The 18,928-nt window shown below is 41.1% G+C and overlaps 1 protein-coding gene across 5 annotated transcripts in view; it reads right to left on the minus strand.

Annotated features, from left to right (window-relative positions):
* Positions 1 to 6,605: 6,605 nt before the first annotated feature.
* The window catches only part of PLCE1 (phospholipase C epsilon 1), a 290,018-nt gene continuing 277,695 nt past the window's right edge, over positions 6,606 to 18,928 (minus strand). For 4 of the 5 annotated variants that reach the window (XM_019739811.2, XM_019739784.2, XM_019739792.2 and 1 more), the window contains 5 exons: positions 16,633 to 16,842; positions 12,390 to 12,548; positions 10,406 to 10,624; positions 9,868 to 10,079; positions 6,606 to 7,371 (listed from right to left, as the gene is read on the minus strand). In XM_019739811.2, the coding sequence (XP_019595370.2) occupies positions 9,891 to 10,079; positions 10,406 to 10,624; positions 12,390 to 12,548; positions 16,633 to 16,842 (777 nt within the window). In that variant the 3' untranslated portion in view covers positions 6,606 to 7,371; positions 9,868 to 9,890. The remainder of the gene's footprint in view (positions 7,372 to 9,867; positions 10,080 to 10,405; positions 10,625 to 12,389; positions 12,549 to 16,632; positions 16,843 to 18,928) is intronic. The other variant, XM_019739801.2, reaches the window with a different exon arrangement.

Genomic DNA, 18,928 nt, shown 5'->3' on the forward strand with positions numbered 1-18,928 from the left:
AGTTCACTTCCTACAGATTTTTCAAACTTACCCTCAATTCCTTACCACCATCTTGTAATTTTATGTTTTGCAAAACCACCAATTCCAGATGAACAGGTGACTGAGAGGAAGTTAATCTATTTCTTCCAGCATCACAGATCACAATGAATTCCTACTTTAATCCTTTCTTGCCAGCTATAGATTTTTTTAAAAGTTGGCACCACCTAACAGTGACAGAATTCATGTTCCTTTCCTTTCCTTTTTAGTGAAGTGACTTAAAATATTTTCCTCTCAAATCTTGCATAATAAGCCCAGCTTCTATATTTAGATTCTTTTCCACATGAACTTTAATGATAAAGGTTGCTACACAGATTTTTAGTAGTCTAAAAAGTATGAAGTGGTAATGGGTATATTCTGAATGGCTATTTTAGATGCATTCTAAATAATAGGATGATTTCTTTCATTTGGTATACGTACTAATATAGCTGTATAATTCAGATAAGCCATAAACAAAAATTTCATATTTTTGGCAAACACCAGATTTTTGCTGGTTAGTTTTTTTTTTTTTTTTAATTGGGTAAGGGGAACAGGACTTTATTGGGGAACAATGGTCAAATTGTTGTCCTTTCAATCTTAGTTGTGGAGGGTTCTGTTCAGCTTCAAGTTGTTGTTCTTTCAGTCTTAGTTGTGGAGGGCGCAGCTCAGCTCCAGGTCCAGTTGCCGTTGCTAGTTGCAGGGGGCACAGCCCACCATCCCTTGCGGGAGTCGAACCGGCAACCTTGTGGTTGAGAGGACGCGCTCCAACCAACTGAGCCATCCGGGAGCTCAGCGGCAGCTCAGCTCAAGGTGCCGTGTTCAATTTTAGTTGCAGGGGGCGCTGCCCACCATCCCTTGCGGGACTCGAGGAATTGAACTGGCAACCTTGTGGTTGAGAGCCCACTGGCCCATGCGGGAATCGAACCGGCAGCCTTCGGAGTTAGGAGCATGGAGCTCTAACCGCCTGAGCCACCGGGCCGGCCCTGCTGGTTAGTTTTTAATAGTAGAATAGACCCTTTATATTTTTGAGCAATGAGTCCTTCCTAAAACCCCAAAGACTCAAATACAGTACAGTATGTCCTTTTACCTCAAAATAGAATAAACAACCACGTTGGGTTGCAACGCAGGCACTAGGCTGGGTTCACTCACTAGCTGAAAGCTAGTCTCACATTCAGTCTTAGGTAAATTTCAGGTTCTGTGCTGAAGCCAAATCAACTATGTTAAAGGCTGTGGGGTGGGGTAGGGTGGAGCTTAAAAAGAGTCAAGGCCAAATGATAAACCTGGGGAGACTAGTTTTGCTTTTCATCTCATTACTCTGCAGTTTTCATTTTGACTCTAATTAGATAGCAACTCAGTTTTCAGTACATGGTAAGTAAGCAGAACCAGAGGGGAGAATTCTGATTAGTTTGTAGAAGCTTCATAAAGTGATCCTGGAAAACTTTTTAAAACGAGGCAGCATGTGCATTTGTTACAGAATTATTTGATTTAAAAAGAAACCTGTAGATGGTGGAGTAGATAAACATTATGCCTGCTTCCTTCCATGAACAAATTAAAATTACAACTGAATTATAGAACAATCAACCTGGAGAACCATCTGAAATCTGCTGAACAGTTTTATAACTAAGGACATGAAGAAGCCACACTGAGACTGATAGGCATGGTAGGGACGTGGAACGGGCCTGCCTCACACCTGTGTGTGGTGTTGAGAATAAGGAGGGACAGCTCGGCCGCAGAGGATCCCCCTGGAGGAGTGAGAGACCGCAGCCCCACACTGGCCTCCCCAGCCCAGCATACTGGTGCCAGGAAGCAGAGCCCCCCAAAACATCCAGCTGTGAAAAAACTGGGGATTCCAACCAGCTGGGTGGGACAGAAAGCACTGGGAAACCCAGGCATCCTCGTCCTCTTAATTGGTCCATGCACAGACTCACAAGCACTTACCTTGGGCTCCAGCGGAGGGACAGTAACTCGGGGGGCGGGTGTTGGAGGCATACGGAGGGCAGACTGAGTTGTATGGCTTCGGCAAGGACTGGTGGACAGTCACCATTATCTCTGTGTGGGGTCCTTCCATGCAGCCTGCAGTTGGCTGCCATCTTTCCTGTGTTGAGTCCGCCCCCTACGTTTACGGCAAAATCTGAATCTGATTGGTCTGGTGAGCTCCACTGGGGCCCTAACCTACCCAACTCCCCCAATGCTGGAGGTACTTTCTCGGTGCAGCCAGTCCTGCCGCATTGCACTTCTTCTTGGAAAACTCGGTCTACAGGCCCCATGTGGGACTGGCCTCCGTGTGCTCTGAGACTTGCTGAGTCGCTCCAGGCTCAGCACTGGCACCAAACCAGAATCTACATTAACCTGGTGACCACAACTCTTCCCACTCTAGTGAATCCCTGAGACTTTGTCTCACTCAACTCGTGTACCATACAAGGCTTTATCAGTGGCTGAACCTTAAGGTAGCTGAAAGGTGAGAGCTGGCCTCGGGATGTCCTGGCATTTTGCAGAGCTACCCTAGGCCTGGTACTGGTGGCAGACATCCTCGGTTTGCAGCATGGCCTCCCACGTACCTCCAGGGTTAGCACAGGTAGCGAACAACTCAAGATCACTTTGTAGCTCTTACCAGGTAGTCCCTGGCCGGTTACAGACAGTGGCTGACCTGTGTCTGCAGCAGAACCCCTCCCAAGAGGCTCCAGAACTAACATACTTAGAGGTTGGCTTCAGAGCACAGCAGAGCACTGACCAATTAGCCCCACAAGTGGTACCCCTAAAGGGCAGTCTCAACAGGCACCAGAGCCTTCTGGGGCAAATCCCATTCAGTGGGTTAAGCCCCACCCTGCACAGCAGCCTGTAAGCTGTGAACATGGCCAAACTGCACTGCCAGTCAGCCTGAAGGTCAATCCCAACCACGGGCATGCATATAGCAACGAAGGCTCATCTATAACAAGAGGGCAACATATCCCACACAAGGGACAGTTCTGGGGCACCCGGAAGAGGTGACCAGGGAAATTGTGCCACTGGGCCCCACAGAGCACCTACTACATAAGGCCACCTGGCCAAGACTGGGGCACCTAGCAGATCTACCTAATTCATAGGAACAGAAAGGCATCCCAAATGAGGAAACAAAGAAATACACCCCAAATGAAAGAACAGGAGAAAACTCCAGAAAAAGCACTAAACAAAATGGAAGCAAGCAACCTACCAGATAGAGTTCAAAACAATGGTTATAAGGATGCTCAAGGAACTTAGTGAGAACTTTAACAAAGAGATAGGAAATCTAAAAAGGACATAGAAACCATAAAAAAGAACCAGCCAGAAGTGAAGAATAAAATAACTGAAATGAATACACTAGAAAGAATCATCAGCATACTAGATGAAGCAGAGAACTGAATAAGTGATTTAGAAGACAAGGTAGCAGAAAACACCCAATCAGAACAGCAAAAAGATAAAAGAATCCAAAATAAGGATAATTTATGAGACCTCTGGGACAACATCAAGTGTAACAACATTTGCATCATAGGGGTTCCAGAAGGAGGAGAGAAATCAAGGGATTGAGAATCTATTTGAAGAAATAACAACTGAACATTTTCCCTACCTGGCAAAGGAAATAGACATACAAGTCCAGGAAGCACATAGTCCCAAACAAAATGAACCCAAAGAGGCCCACACCAAGACACATTAGAATGGTAAAGGTTAAAGACAGAGAATCCCAAAAGCAGCAAGAGAAAGGCAACTAGTATATTATAAGGGAACGCCCATAAGATTGTCAATTGACTTCTCAACAGAAACTTTGCAGTTCAGAAAGGATTGGCACAAAATACTCCACCATAGTGAAAAGCAAGGACCTACAACCAAAATTACCTACCCAGCAAACCTATCATTTAGAATAGTAATGCTTCCCAGACAAGAAAAAGCTAAAAGAGTTCATCACGACCAAACCAGTATTACAAGGAATCTTAGAGGGACTTCTTTATGATGAAAAAAAAATCAAAATTATGAATAATAAAATGGCAATAGGTACATATCTATCACCAATTATTTTCAATGTAAATGGATTAAATGCTCATAGGAGGACTGAGTGGATAAGAAAACAAGACCCTTACATGTGCTGCCTCCAAAAGACTTCAGTTTGAAAGACACACAGAAAGTAAAGGGATGGAAAAAGATATTTCATGAAAATGGAAATGAAAAAAAACAAAAAAAAGCTGGGGTAGCAATACTTAGACAAAATAGACTTTAAAATAAATTCTATACAAGAGACAAGGATTCCACTTCAGGGTATTTATCTGAAGAAACCCAAATGCTCCTTCAAGGGGACACATGCATCCATTTGTTCATTGCAACATTGTTTACAATGGCCAAGATGTGGAGGCAGCTTGGGTGTCTGTTGATGGATGAATGGATAGGGGAGGTGGTATATATACAATGGAATATTATTCAGCCTTGGAAAGGAATGGGTTCTTGCCATGTGCGGCAGCATGGATGGACCTGGAGGATATTATGCTGAGTGGAGTATGTCAGACAGAGAAAGACAGATGCAATGTGATTTTGCTTATATGTGGAACGTAAAGAACAAAATAAAACAGAAACAAACTCATAGATACAGAAAACATTTTGATGATTGCCAGAAGGGAGGGGGCTTGAGGGTGTGGGTGAAAGAAGGGATTAAGAAGTACAAATTGGTTGTTACACAGTAGTCATGGGGATGTAGGGTATAGCATAAGGAATACAGTCAATAATATTGTAGTAACTCTGTATGGTGTCAAATGGGTACTAGATTTATCAGGGTGATAGATGGGACAGGTTTGGGGGCAGGGCGGAAAAGGTGAAGGGATTAAGAAGTATAAACTAATAGTTACAAAACAGTCATGGGGGTGTAAAGTAAAGCATAAGGAATATAGTCAATAATATGGTAATAACTGTGTAGTGCCAGGTGGGTACTAGACTAGTCAGGGGATCACTTCTTAAATTACATAAATGTCTAATGACTGTGCTGTACACCTGAAATTAATACAAAGTAATATTGAATGTTACCTGTAATTGAAAAATTAAAAAAGGGGGGAAAAGGTGAAGGGGAATAAGAGGTCCAAATTTCCAGGTATAAAACAAATAAGTCATGGAGATACAATGCACAGCATAGAGAATATAGTCAATAACATTGTGATAGCTTGGTACAGTGTCCGATCATTGCTGGACTTAGCATGGTGATCACTACTTCAGGTATATAAATGTTGAATAACCATGGTATATACCTGAAACTGTTAGCTATATTTTAATAAAATCTTTTAAAAAATAAAAAGAAACCTGTAACAAAGTACATCAAATTGGAATAGCTTGAATTCTGCAGAAAAGCAAATAGTAGTTGTCATGCGGGGGACCCTGCCTGCTGCGCCATGTGTCATGCGGGGCGGCCTGCGGGGTCTCAGCTCCCACTACCCACATAAGAACACAGGATATGGTGAGGCCAAAAAGGAACACCCATGGAGTCATAAGTAGGGGAGTCATATCACTATATTCTTGCTGGCGGCATCCGTCTCTCTGCAATCCGCTCTTGCTAGCTCAGCCACCATCTTCTTGCTAGCCCCCATTTTGCTGCTAGCGTAGCCACAGCAGTTATATTAGTGGCCAGTGGCTCACTGGTTACAGCTGATGGCCAACGAGCCACAGCTGATGGCCATCCGATCACAGTTGATGGCCATTTACCTAAGCCAGCACCCCTCCACGTGAGGCCGAGAGCCTGGAAGCTGCTCTCAGGGGCTCTGTCCCCACAGGTTCTTATAACATTAAAGCTTTTTGAGTCAGTAAGAACTTCCAATAACATGAAAGCTGAGTGGTATATTTTTAACACTTCTGTTTCTAGAATATGCAAAGAACTTGGGGATTGTTTTATTTTATTTTTTTTAATTGGTAAAAAAAACTTCTCAAAGCAAAGTTTAGGATTTTTAGTGTGTTTTATAATTTGGAAAAAAAATGTCAAATTTTAATATCAATAGATAAAATTTGGATTTTACTTTAGAGGAACACATATTTCATTTTAAAAGTTATAATTTGCTCCATACTAAGAATAAGAATGCTTTACACTTACATGATAGTTTTCCGCTGCAAAGTTTTAAAAATAATTTATATTAAGTGGTAAGTATGACTTGGATCAGTAGCTCTTCAATGAATCAGGTGAAAATGAAGCTTTTTTACATGAAATTCTGGCCCATTTCAGGGATTCAGAGCATACATTTTCTTTTTATGAGATTTGTCTTCAAATAGTGAGATAGAACCACTAATGTTTCCAATTCATAAGCAATATCAAGAAAGCTCTGTATAATAAATATATAAGTACAGTGTAAGTACAAACCTTGCAAAATAAATAAATTTAAACACCAACTCAATCTACTTTTGCTTTAAAAAATGGTTAAGTTTTTTGTTAAGATGTTACAACTCAGTAGATGTTAAATTACACGTTATTCTAAATTAATTTTGTGAAAACCAAAAGTGGAATAATCAGTGAATATATAAGCAATAAACTTAAAAAAACAAAAACAAAAGACGCCAAATCACTCTATACGTAAAAAGAAATCCTAAAGAAGAGTACACTATGGTACACAATATAGAAACTAAATTGCATTACTCTTTAATGAATCTTATGGGACATATTTACATTTGCAATGCCCAGAAGCTTCCAATGCTCAGCCTTAAAATGTATGACTAAACTAGCTTGCTTGTTTTCAGACCTTTGTGCCTCTTAGTCCCAGTTTTCTAAGTCAAGTCAGCAAACTATGGCCGTTGGGCTAAATTCAGCCTGCCACCTGTTTTGGTGTGGCTCTTGAATTAAGAATAGTTTTTAAATTTTATATGCTTGAGAAAAAAATCCAAAGAGGAATATTTGTGATATACAAAAATTGTACGAAATTCCAATTTCAGTGTCTATAAGTAGTTTTATTGGAACCCAGCCATGCTTATTCATGTGTTATTTTCTACGGCTGCTTTTGCACTACGACAGCCGAGCTGAGTAGTTGCAACAGAGACCGTATGGCCCATAAAGCCTAAAATAGTTACTGTCTGGCCCTTTACAGTCAGTTTGCTGACACCTGTTCTAAGTCAATTATTGCAAGCTTAGCAATGGTTTTTTTTTTTTTTTTTTTTTTGTAAAGTGGGAATCTCCTGGGCTTCTTTGTGTCATTCATCAGGAAAATGGTTGGTAACTAGCCCTGTGCCATTTTGCTTGTCCTCAATGTGGAATTCACGTCATGTGTGAAGAAGGCTTCGGTTCAGAAATCATCAATTTCCAGTTTTAAGTCGAATGAAAACAAGGAAATTATATTTGTTTCCACCATGTTCGTTCTTGACTTTAAATTCTTGCCCAAAGATCATCACCTGTAAAGTTGTATACATATAGGCTTGTTAATATATTGTAAATAAAGGAGCAGAAACATTTACAATGCAGCAAGGGTTTAGTGTCCTTTGACCAATAGTAACCCACAGTTCTGGTGGCTGGTTTGGGACGAGACTATTTCCTATAAACTCACAATGTTGTAACATGATGTCCCTAGGAGGTGGAATGTTAGCCCATTTCTGTCCTGGAACACCATGTTCTTTAGAAAGATTTTTTAAAGCACAATCAAACTGTTCAACTTCTTTTTAAAAAGGTGGAATTCTTCAACAACTATATTTATTAATTCCAATAAAAGTAAGGTAAATAATTGTTTAGAAATTCTTAGAGTATTACAAAGGGTTAACACTTGAAACTTTAGAGGTAAAAATTTTAAAACAAATATATGAAATGTTACTCAGAAAGCAGTAAAAATACTAAACTTGTTTTCTTCTAGCATGTCCAGAAAGGCCTTTCCTTTTTCATAAGTGCTCTCTCTTGGATATACCATTTTTAAAGGAGTTCTTAACATGGGCTGTATATTCCCATAGATGTACCCATGCAATTTTTAGAGAAGCTTCCCCAAGTTTAAGCAAAGTCAAGGTCAGCTGGATGATTCTGAAAGTTACCTTGCTACAGGAAAATTGAGTCCAAGGGCATTCGTTTAAATCACAACTATCCTCCCTACTCTCTCCTAAAATATGAGCAATTGGTAATGCTCATTATAGCAAGCATATTATTACTTTTATTTTAAATTAAAGTTTATTGGGGTGACAATTGTTAGTAAAGTTACATAGATTTCAGGTGTACAATTCTGTAATATATCATCTATGTATCACATTGTGTGTTCACCACCCAGAGTTAGTTCTCCTTCCATCACCACATATAAGCATATTATTTTTAAGTCAGATTTCTGGTGGAGTTGTGTTCTTATGTACTTAATGTAATCTTATAGCATAATGAGGGCTTATGTGCAGAGTGTAACTTCACTATATCACGACAGAGGTTATAATACAGAGATACGAATAACATTATCACCCCTATGATTTATTTGATGCTAAATTCTTGATACAGAAAACAGTATTTTAAATTGTGATCCTTTCAGCCTGTTCACAGACCCTCTACAATGGTGAGTCATTTTCTAAGTTAGAGGCTCAACATTGGTGCTTAGTCTGAAAGCTCATGGCTTTTGGAGAAGGCACTGGTTGTCTGAGTGACACAGAGCAGAAAAGGAAGTGAGTTTGGAACTTAAAAACATTGGGATACCAACTGGATCCCAACAACGGAGAAAGGGTGCTGAAGCTTCTCAGGGTCTGGGCAGCCAGGAGCTTCAGCACTGTGCATATTCACTATTAGCTGAGGCGATGTGGTGTGGACTGCGCCATACAGCCTTTCTTTCCAATGAGCCTTTGCTTACAGAACCTACACAACTCTGACTGTGAAGAGTAGCTAGATGTGCAGATACTCTGGTGGAGATGATTTCCTGTGTTTTGCTTTGTCTGTTGTTTTGGCAAGAGCTTTGTAAGTGTAATGCGGGCACCAATTAGTTTAGGAGTTTCTCCTTAAATGTAGAAACATGGACTCAACATACCGGGCCTTCTTTTGGGCTGTTATACATCATAGTTGGCTCTGTGAAGAGGTATCAATGAATTCTTTGAGTGTGAGCTTCTACAATTCTATGTAAGGAATTCCAGACTGAGACAGACAGATGATGACGCTCTGCTGTGTAAGCAACAGCGAACTTCCCTGTGCTGCTGGTCTTGTGTGAATTTTATTTTTTATTTTTGTCTCTTCTGCATTTTAAATCTTAGAACTACAACACAATAGGTAAAAAGGAGGCTTTCATAATCCCTTGGGTTCGTTAAGAAACTACGTGAAAAGAAGAAATCTATGTTTTGTTTCCTCACCTGCTGCTTTAAAACAATTCAGGCTTCATCTAAGTAATTTGTTTGAAGGTAGAATGAAAGTTACCCTGCATGTGAATGCCAACCGGCGGGGCAAGCAAGCAAAGGCCTCATTTATAGCAGTTCTGTTATTTTGCTTGCTTTTTAATCATCCTGCCCTGAATGACAGATTTTTATTTTTTAAATGAGGCGGAAGGAGTTGAGGTGGGGGAGGCCAAATCAAACCTAAATTGTAAAACCATAAAACTATATAAATCCAAAGGAGTGAAAGCTGAAAGCAGCCCCTCAAGAGTATTTATGTGAGTTACCAATAATTAAGACAGTTCAGTATCTGACGAAATAAGGCTGGTGTAGTAGCTTGGGCAAATTGGCTGTCCTCTGGGGGCCTTTGTTGAGTTATCTACAGAATAAGGAGGTCTAACGTTTAAATGCTGAAGGTACACATATCTTCAGAGCACTTTTCTTGTTTTGGTACCATGCCTACCTCCCTTAGGGGACACTGTCCATTCGGAAAAGACAAAAGATAACTGCGTAAACTATGCCTTACAAAGCAGTGTAAGTTGACCCATTGCCGAACGGTGCACTGACTTCATGTACCTGGTAAAACATGCTACCTGTGGTCACGGTCGATAGTCTATCGCGTCACTGGAGGACAAGCCTCCCACAGGTTTTTCCTCCTTGTTTTGGACGCTTTCTGAGGCCAAGACCTGAGAAGGTGATGGGACTCCTCGGGGCTGTTTCGTTGACTTGGTAAACTTCTTGAATTCACTTGCAAAAGAAATGCCTTTTCTTTTGTCCTCTCGGGATGCCTGTGGAAAACAAGAACTCTCCATTGGTACTAGGATAAAGCCGAGGCCCTCCGTTGCCTGACATGGTATCAGAAAGAACCCTTCCCTCTTCTGTCCGGAGAGCTTTGGAAAGAAAGGCTGAGGGACTCCCCTCTCAGGATTGCTTAATTCCAGAGGGGAAGACTTTTATTTTCCCACAGTGAAAACAAAGCCAAACAATTTTCTCACCCCTAAATTCCTTGACTCAGAAACCTTTTCCGAGATTTCACTATCTCCCACGTCTGATTACAGCATAGTTATGAAAATCAAATAATTAGTGAAGAGAAAAAAAACACCATGACTTTTACCTGCACCTGCTCCTTTAGCTTCAGGATGAATTTTCCTGCACCCCTCCACTTGCTTTGGGCTTGAAACACACACTCCTGATCCAAAAGGACCCGCTGCGAGGACTTCGCGGTGGCAGACTTCTTGTTCGAAGTGTCTTTCACCACCTCTTCCAGAAGCACATAGTCGCTCGGGTTGGGGTTGCTCAGGATGCTATAGGAGTATTTGGCTTTGCACAAGGTCTGAAAGATGAATTAGGATAAACTGGATAAAGCCTCAGTGTCTCCAACACCTGCATCCATTGTAAATGAAACCTGAAGGTGGAAAACTCATCAACTTTTAGAGATGGAGGGGCTTTTTCAGATCCACTCCTCATTTTACACTTGGGTGGTTGTAGCTTATCGCGTACTTTCCTACATTACCTCATTTAGCTTCACAACAGTCCGTGATTTAGGTATTATTATCCCCATTCCACACTGGGAACTTAAGCAGATGCCAGAGGATGCACAGCTGAGAGTAGAATAACGACTTGAAATGGGCTGTCTGTGCAGTGAGGCTCAGAGACACCAAGGTCACGCAGACACTGAGGGGCCTGAACCCTGACCCTCAGACGCCTCTCTGTCCCACTACGCTGTCACTGCACCAAAGAGTCTTAGAAGTTGAAGGCATTTTAAAATGTACTTGGTCTCACTTCTCATTTAGTACAAGATTATCTCTCACTTATGTATTTGTCCACGCATCAAATGTTTAGTTAGGGCCTACTGTGTCCCAGATACTGTATTATACTTTGGAGACACAAAAGTGCACAAAAGAAACATACATCTGGGCACTCTTGGAGTTCAAAACCTATAATGGAGGTTAATATTAACCAAATTACCATGCAATAATAGCCAATAGCATTTAAACAGTGCTTATGTGCGAGGCATTATACAGCTCACATATACTTACTGACTTAATAATCACAACTCGGTGAGGGAAGTTCTATTATACTATCTCCATGGTATCTGTGTGGTAACTTACCACATAGCAGCATGCTGGAGCCAGCTGGAGCGCGTTAGTGAAATCAGGGTGGGAGTATTTATACAACAGAAACTGGCAAACACTGCAAATCAGAGCTTTGTGTTTTAATTTTTATTGTTAAAACTTTTTTTTTAAGAAGCCAGTTTACCAGTACACCACTAGAACTAAGGTACAGATATTAAATAACTTGCCCAAGATCTCAGAGCTTGTAAAGTAGAGCTGGGATTTCAATCTGGAGCTACTGGATCTAGTAGAATCTGTGTTAATTAACCATTATGCTATACCACTTCTCAAATGGGTGTTTAACAAACACAAAGCCTGACAAGGCTTCAAAGAAAGGAAATACAGTTCTTTACAACTGTACACAGAGACGCATGCCACAGAGCAGGGGAGAGGGGCAGAGCAGGCCTCCTGCTTGTCCTCTGATGGACCTTGAGAGATGCTCATTAGGTATTGGCTTAGGCATTTCTGGGACCATGAAATTACTCTGCACAGCTGCCTCCTAAATGCATTATTAGTGCTGCATAGAGAGCCTGACTCACAGCAGACACTAAGGAAGTATCTGAAGGGATGACCTACTGTGTTTCCCTGAATATAAGACCCAGCTGGACCATCAGCTCTAATGAATCTTTTGGAGCAAAAATTAATATAAGACCAGGTATTATTATATTATATTATATTATATTATATTATATTATATTATATTATATTATATTATATTATATTATATTATATTATACCAGGTCTTATATTAAAATAAGCCCAGGTCTTATACTAAGTTTTGCTCCAAAAGACGCCTTAGAGCTGATGGTCCGGCTCGGGCTTATTTTTGGGGAAACATGGTAATATTTCCCAGCCTGAAGAGGCACACTCTCCCTTTTCAGGTCCCCATTGGCCTAGACCTTCATTCCTAAAATGAGCTGACATCTGATCTGACCCACTAATTTACACTGAGGACAGGACTGAGGGGAGGGGAGGGGCTTTGACCTGCTGAATGACGTCCTGCGCGGTGCTGACGCGGGGTGCTTTGATGACTGTTCGAGGTTGTTCTGGCGAAACGTCATGTACATGGACAAAGAAACTCTCCTCCTCCGAGCTCAGGATCACCTCTTTGTCATCCTGAACAAGGCTTTTCTCTTCTAGGTTCTATGTTATAAGAAGAACAAAAGTATGAGTAAGTGGTGAGATGATACAGAATAAGGGAAGGACAACCCAACAAAAATTTGAGCCGTGTCTTGCCATTGTGACACAACTCCTTAGCTGTGTATTGCACACACTAGTTAATATCTCATAAACGATGCTAAGAGGACATACACGCCTTAGAGAAAGAAAGTTCTGTAAGTGTTTCTGCTGATGTTAACAAACCGATAAGGTCTGGCCCAGGGAAAGCCAGTAGACCTGCTTCTATTTATAGCTGTGGAGTGTGAGTCCAGATCAACTGTAGATACATTTGTAAAATAATAATATACCATTTGGCAAATACCGAAAGCCACATAAGAACACAGTAAATTAAATGTAAGAGAAAACCCACCCATTCTCATAAGAAATGCTAGGCATCTGAAATGTGAGACTGACCTTCAGTCAGGCTAGAAGAACAAAATCCACAGTCAAAAGGCTAAAACTATGGCTGGAGGTAAGGCACATTGGAATGGATATTGAAAAAATAATTATGAGAATTGGTCATCAGGTTGATTGGCTTTTGGTGAACTGGCTTCCAGTAAATTTTACATATACAATTATTCATATATATATATGTATAATGTAGTTAGATATATCGATAGACATACATATCTTATTAAACATTTTCAAACAGTACAGAAATAAATCAGTAAAAAGGCAAACTCTTCCCACTCTCACCTTTTTTCCTTCTCTCTCTCATTTTCCATAAAAAACACTGTTAGGTTATACATCCTTCTAAACATCTGCTATGGATATACAAATGTATTTTTGTATATGTGAATAGATATGTACAATGAAACCCTGGAATTATGTGAATTTAGATAAAATGTGATTGTCAAATGGCTCCTCTTTGTTAACCCCGTTCTCAAATGCGGGTAGCGTGAGGGGCAGGAAAGAGAAGGAGAGGCAAGGCAAGTACGCACTAGGCAACCCATCTCAGGAAGCGCGGATTTGGCAGGAAGGTCCTCCGATCCCAGCATTCTGCTAGCCTAATGTCCTCAGATCAGGCCCCTGCAGTGGTGTTAACCAGCCAGAAGAACCCAAGAATCATCCCTGTCCTGAAAATTCCACAGCCTCGGGACGCATAATTGTCGCCATTAATATTCAAGTCAAAATGGACAACTGCCACCAGGTGGCACCAAACTAGCCAGGACCAGAAAGGACTAGTAGCTCCCGGAGCTTCTTGCCAACCAGCCACACAGGCTCACCCCAATCATTTCATTAATCTTGCAGTCGTGGTCCCTACAATTGACATGACTGAAGATTCTGGACCCCATTCATTATATTACGGGTGGGTGGGGGAGAGTTATTGTCTATTTTTATTACATAAAATGAGTTTGTACTTGACTTCCTATACTGTTCAACACCTTGTTTTTTCTCCCCACTTAAAATATTGTGGTCACCATGTCAATTCCTACAGATTTTACCGGATTATATGTCATTGCATTGACCACAATATACTTAACCTCAGGGAGTGGGGTTGGGTGGTAATTCACATGACATAATTTTCAGGGCCCTGGAAACCAGGAAGCAAGCAAGCAAAAACCAAAAAAGGTTCTAACGGCCACATAAACTATCCTGACAGCCATGCACTTTTATTTTTAAAGGAGTTCCTTAGAACCCCACTCAGAGCTTATTTATTTTTAAGGAATTTTCAGTTGCAATGGAAACCACAGGTAACGACCGTAACAGTAGCCATCACTCGTACAGCCCTTTACAGTTTACTAAGCATTTCCCTACGAATTGTCTATGTGTTTGGCATGAGTACCTTGACAGTCTTTTTGAGTCAAGCAGGGTAGTTTCTATTACAGATTTTACACATTAGGGCACAGAGGTTTACAGGAGTCAGATGAACTCTCCAAGGTCGTCTAATATGTGGCAGAGTCATGTTTGATTTCAAATCCAGCAGGTGTCAGAGGAGGGCATACTGACCACAGGAAGATGTGACACTTGCCAGCTTGACAGGTCACAGAGAGCTGTGTGGGGACTTTTAATATATGGGCAAACTGCTTATATATCTTAGTAGTTCCACAGAGTAAAATAAATGAAAATACTTACAACTCTAATCTATCAACTATTCTAGTGCCTGCTTGCATTCAGTAATTCTTGAATTCATTTATCCCACCAGTAAATCTGTCCTGTGTGCCACTATGCACCAGGTAAACCTAGATACATTAAATGTGATTTGTTATCTTTTGAGATACATTTCAGTTGTTTCAAAAATCTCCTCCCAACAAAGGCATATAAAGGAGTTTGCTGTATTCCATTCATCAGAAAATGCTTGTTTGCCTTCTCTGCTAATTTATCCCCCCTTTTCTTCAAAATGTTTCTCTTCCACCAGCCCTTATTAAACATTTAGTGCTGAGAAAACTACTGCCTGTTGTCGTACACATTTTAAATTGCACATGGGCTTCCCTAACTGCCCCAGCCCTTCCAACCATATGAGAAAGGCCCACTCAACAGCCCGCTCACATTTCCTCCTGCCCACTGCCTCCCACAGTGCTGGGTGTGGATGATCTACGAGGACTGACACGCCAGCCTGGGCCACAGGGGATGGTGGAAACAACACTGAGCTGGAAGCCATGAGACTCCAGTTCTTTCTACTTCTCACCCTGTTGTAATTTAACCTCTCTGAACCTCTGTTTCCTTGTTATGTGGAGAATGGTTTCCATTGTATCATGAGATCATTCAAAATAGAGAGTGCTGGAGAGCTGTAAACACTGTAAACCATTATGCAACTATATGATTTCAAGAATTCACTGAAATTGTCACTTACAGGGTATGTTTTTACATATGGCAAAGACAATTAGAAATAGGAAAAAAAGTTAGAGAGAAATTAAAGACAGCTTCAAAAGTCCAGGTGAGCCCTGTGGTATTTTTCTCAGAAAGCTATTGTTATTAGCACTGCTTTTTCTCTGGCTTAGCGATTTGCATGTCTGATAGGGAGAGGAAGCTGGGAGACAATTACATTTCTTTGCTTACATGAAGTGTCATTTTATGGTCTAAAGCAAGGCGAGGAGGGAAGGAGGCAGTGGCTCTGGGTCGCAGAGGAGATGCTGGAGTTCTGCCGAGGCCGCAGGCCATGTTCACAGTTAAGTACAGAATGAAAAAGTAACACATGATGCTAAAAATGGGCTCTTTATTGTCTCCACTGTGTCCCAACAAGCAAAGACCACAGGTGGGCATTTGACCAGTCACGCTCTGTTACATGCCCCAAAGGAGCAGATCCTGCGCCCAGAACAGGGCCTGGCACATATCAGGTGCTCAATAACTATTTATTTAATCGAATTGTTGAATGGACTCAACTGCTTGGTTATTGACATATCATGAGGCATGGTTGTCAATGCTGGAACAATAACCTTATGTTTTAAACTTACCATCATTTTAAAAAATGGCAGTTTAGTTAGTGTGCACGTATTCAGAAACAAAAAAGGGTTCCATCAACACACCCCAACAGGAGCCAACCACTTTGGAGTCGACACGAAGTCACTGTACTTGTTTCCTTCATGGGAACCATCGCGGGAATATTAGTGAACAGAATGTAATTTTGTATGAATTCTGACCAAAGCTGAGAGATTATTCTTACTTTGTGTGATGTGATGAAGTGTTGAAGAAATACTGTTGTTTTACGTATACACAGAGCCTTTTATTAGCTAAAATTTAACAGGCACTAACAGGAAGGCAACCAGCTCCCAAATGCAAAATGCCTACAGGCCTTGCAATACACAGTTCTGTGACGCTCACAACGACGTCTTTTCACACATACAAATAAAATACTGGACACGCAGCTGAGGACGTGTGTAAAGAATCCTTTGAGTTTTGGCTGGCTTTGTTTTATAAGGGATGATTTTTAGCATGAATTTCTGTAACTTAGAGATAACATTCTGACTATGTGCAGAAGAATAAAATCATCTCTCCACATGTACTTCAGGAGAATAATATAAAGCAAGTTGGAATTAGAAGAAATTCTGAATTTGAGGGAGGTAACCAGTGGGGAGGTGGTTAATGACATGAGGCTGTTCCTGTGTAGGCTGCGCCCAGACACACTTACTTCCTGCTGGGTTTTTAAGACAATCCTGCCAACGTATCCCTCTTCTGGAAACCAGCTGCTTAAAATCTGCATGATCTCTTCTTCTGGACCAATGGATCTCTGGAACGGTAGTTTTCTGCATTCATTCTTTTCTTTAGATATAAAATATTTTTCTTCCATCAAGAAATAGTCTGTGACAATAGGTTTGCTGTCTTGGTCAGTGGTCAGAATCTGAAGATAAAGCAAAGGCAAATTTAGCACACCTCTGAGGAGCAGGCAAAAACTTTAATTCAAAACATGTCTATTTTTGTGGGGTTCAGATAGCTTTGAGGTGCCATTTATAAGTGAAACCTACTCGGGAGGGTTGCATAATTCTTTTTGGAAGGTCTAAGGATTCTCTAATGTCCAAAAGGATTGTTTATGTCTACTGTGGACAAGGACACAATTTATTCATAATCCCCAGGCAACATAACTCGTTTTCCCAGTTATATTGGAAGGCGAGCTCCTATGGAATTAACACCTTTAGGTTTTCCAAACTAGGAATTTAGCTTCTTGTAACCTTGTAACACAGGTTTAGGGCAAAGAACCTATCCAGCTTTTACCAAGATAATCTCTCAATCATCTTCTAATCGCATTTGATCTAAGTTCCTGGGAATTCTCCCTTCAATAAACTCTTGACAGTGTTCCTAGAGGCCTGTTTTCTTCGTTGGCTACTGACCCTGGCAGTCAAACAGAGTGGTTGAGACAAGGCTTAGGAGCCAGACAGACCTGGGTCTGAAGTCTGCCTTTAATACTTACTGGCTGTGAGGTGCTGGGCAAGATGTTTAACCCTTTGGAGGTTCAGTTCCTCCTTATAAAATGGAAACAGTAAGAGTAATGAAGGGAAGCAGAGTCTGCCATCCTGAAATATGCCTTTTGGGATATTGATTATTTTAGGCTGGTTATTTTCAAGAAACAAACGACTCAGAGAGAAATTTTAACCTTCCATGTTACTGCCTAAAAGGACTTAGACGGGACTAGCTCCAGGAAGGGGGATATCATTATAGATAACTACAGGTTCATATGAACTAGGTGTGAACCAAGCAAGACCTATGTAATCACAAAGTCCTCTCTCTGTCTCACTGTGAAAGATGCCCCATCAAACATTTATTTACCAAACACCTGCTTTTCCATCTGCATGAGAACTGCCTTCCTGCCCTATGAAGTGTCACACCAAAACCTCCCCTTCTCTTTAGCTCAAGAGGGCATATAAGCATTAACTGCCGATCTGTCCTTGGGTCTCATATTCTTATGGAACCGCTATAGGTACATACGTAATAAATTTGGTTATTTTCTCCTGTTAATCTGTCCCATGTTAATTGGATTATTAGTCCACCAGAACAATTTAGAAGGTGGGAGGAAAATTCTTTATCTACCTCCTCAGTAACTACCTCTTAATTTTCTTTTGTTTTATGATTGAGGCAGTGGTTATAAAGCATAACGGGCACATTATGAGAACTCATAAACACTAGCCATCATTATAGTTACTCTTATGGATGTATTCTTTCACTCCTATTGTATGGGTTACTGACAAAAGGCTAAACTCAAAGTGGGTGACGGGAGAAGGCTGCCACCATCTGGCCTGGATTAAGCAAACACCCTTCTCCTGAATACCTGGCACTGCTGTGTGTCACTTGGAGAAAAAGCAGAATGAATCGAGGATGGTGGTGGCAGAAGATTCTCAGGAAGACTCTGCTCTCTTCACCCCAACCCTAGGACCGTAATTGATGCTGGGCTCTGCATTCTATGGTGCAAGACAACTATGACTACAGGAATAATTTAGGACACGAAGCTTCCAGGAGTAGGTCTGTTGGCATTGTCACCTCCCTGAGGGGCCAGTGTCCCTCCCTCCTTAGTCCTGCGTTACATCCATGTGGTTGTTCGCATGGGGTGACAACAAAGTAATGAGCTGCGTTTTATGGGTGGCCCATGGGAATATTCTCTTGCTTCATATCTTCACATTTTATAGCGTCTCCCAAACCCCAACAGTGCTTTGTGATGGTAGATACTGAAGTTCACGGACTGATTGATTTAAAAAGCAAACACCTTGGGAGTAGCTTCTGTTTGATAATCTTTGAAATTTGACCCTTAAGCTGTTTTCTCTAAGTTAACTATAAAATGTTGGGCAAAGGTTGGCCTGTCCATAGATACTGCCCCTCAAAGGACACCACTACTTATTAACACGTATTATATATGGTGCATCAATGGGTTTTCATCCCTCAAGCATTCTACAATGCCCATTACATTTCATCATATGCCCTAACTTCAGGGGAGCCCC

Source organism: Rhinolophus sinicus, linkage group LG07 (genome assembly GCF_036562045.2).
Source record: "Rhinolophus sinicus isolate RSC01 linkage group LG07, ASM3656204v1, whole genome shotgun sequence".
NCBI lineage: Eukaryota > Metazoa > Chordata > Mammalia > Chiroptera > Rhinolophidae > Rhinolophus > Rhinolophus sinicus.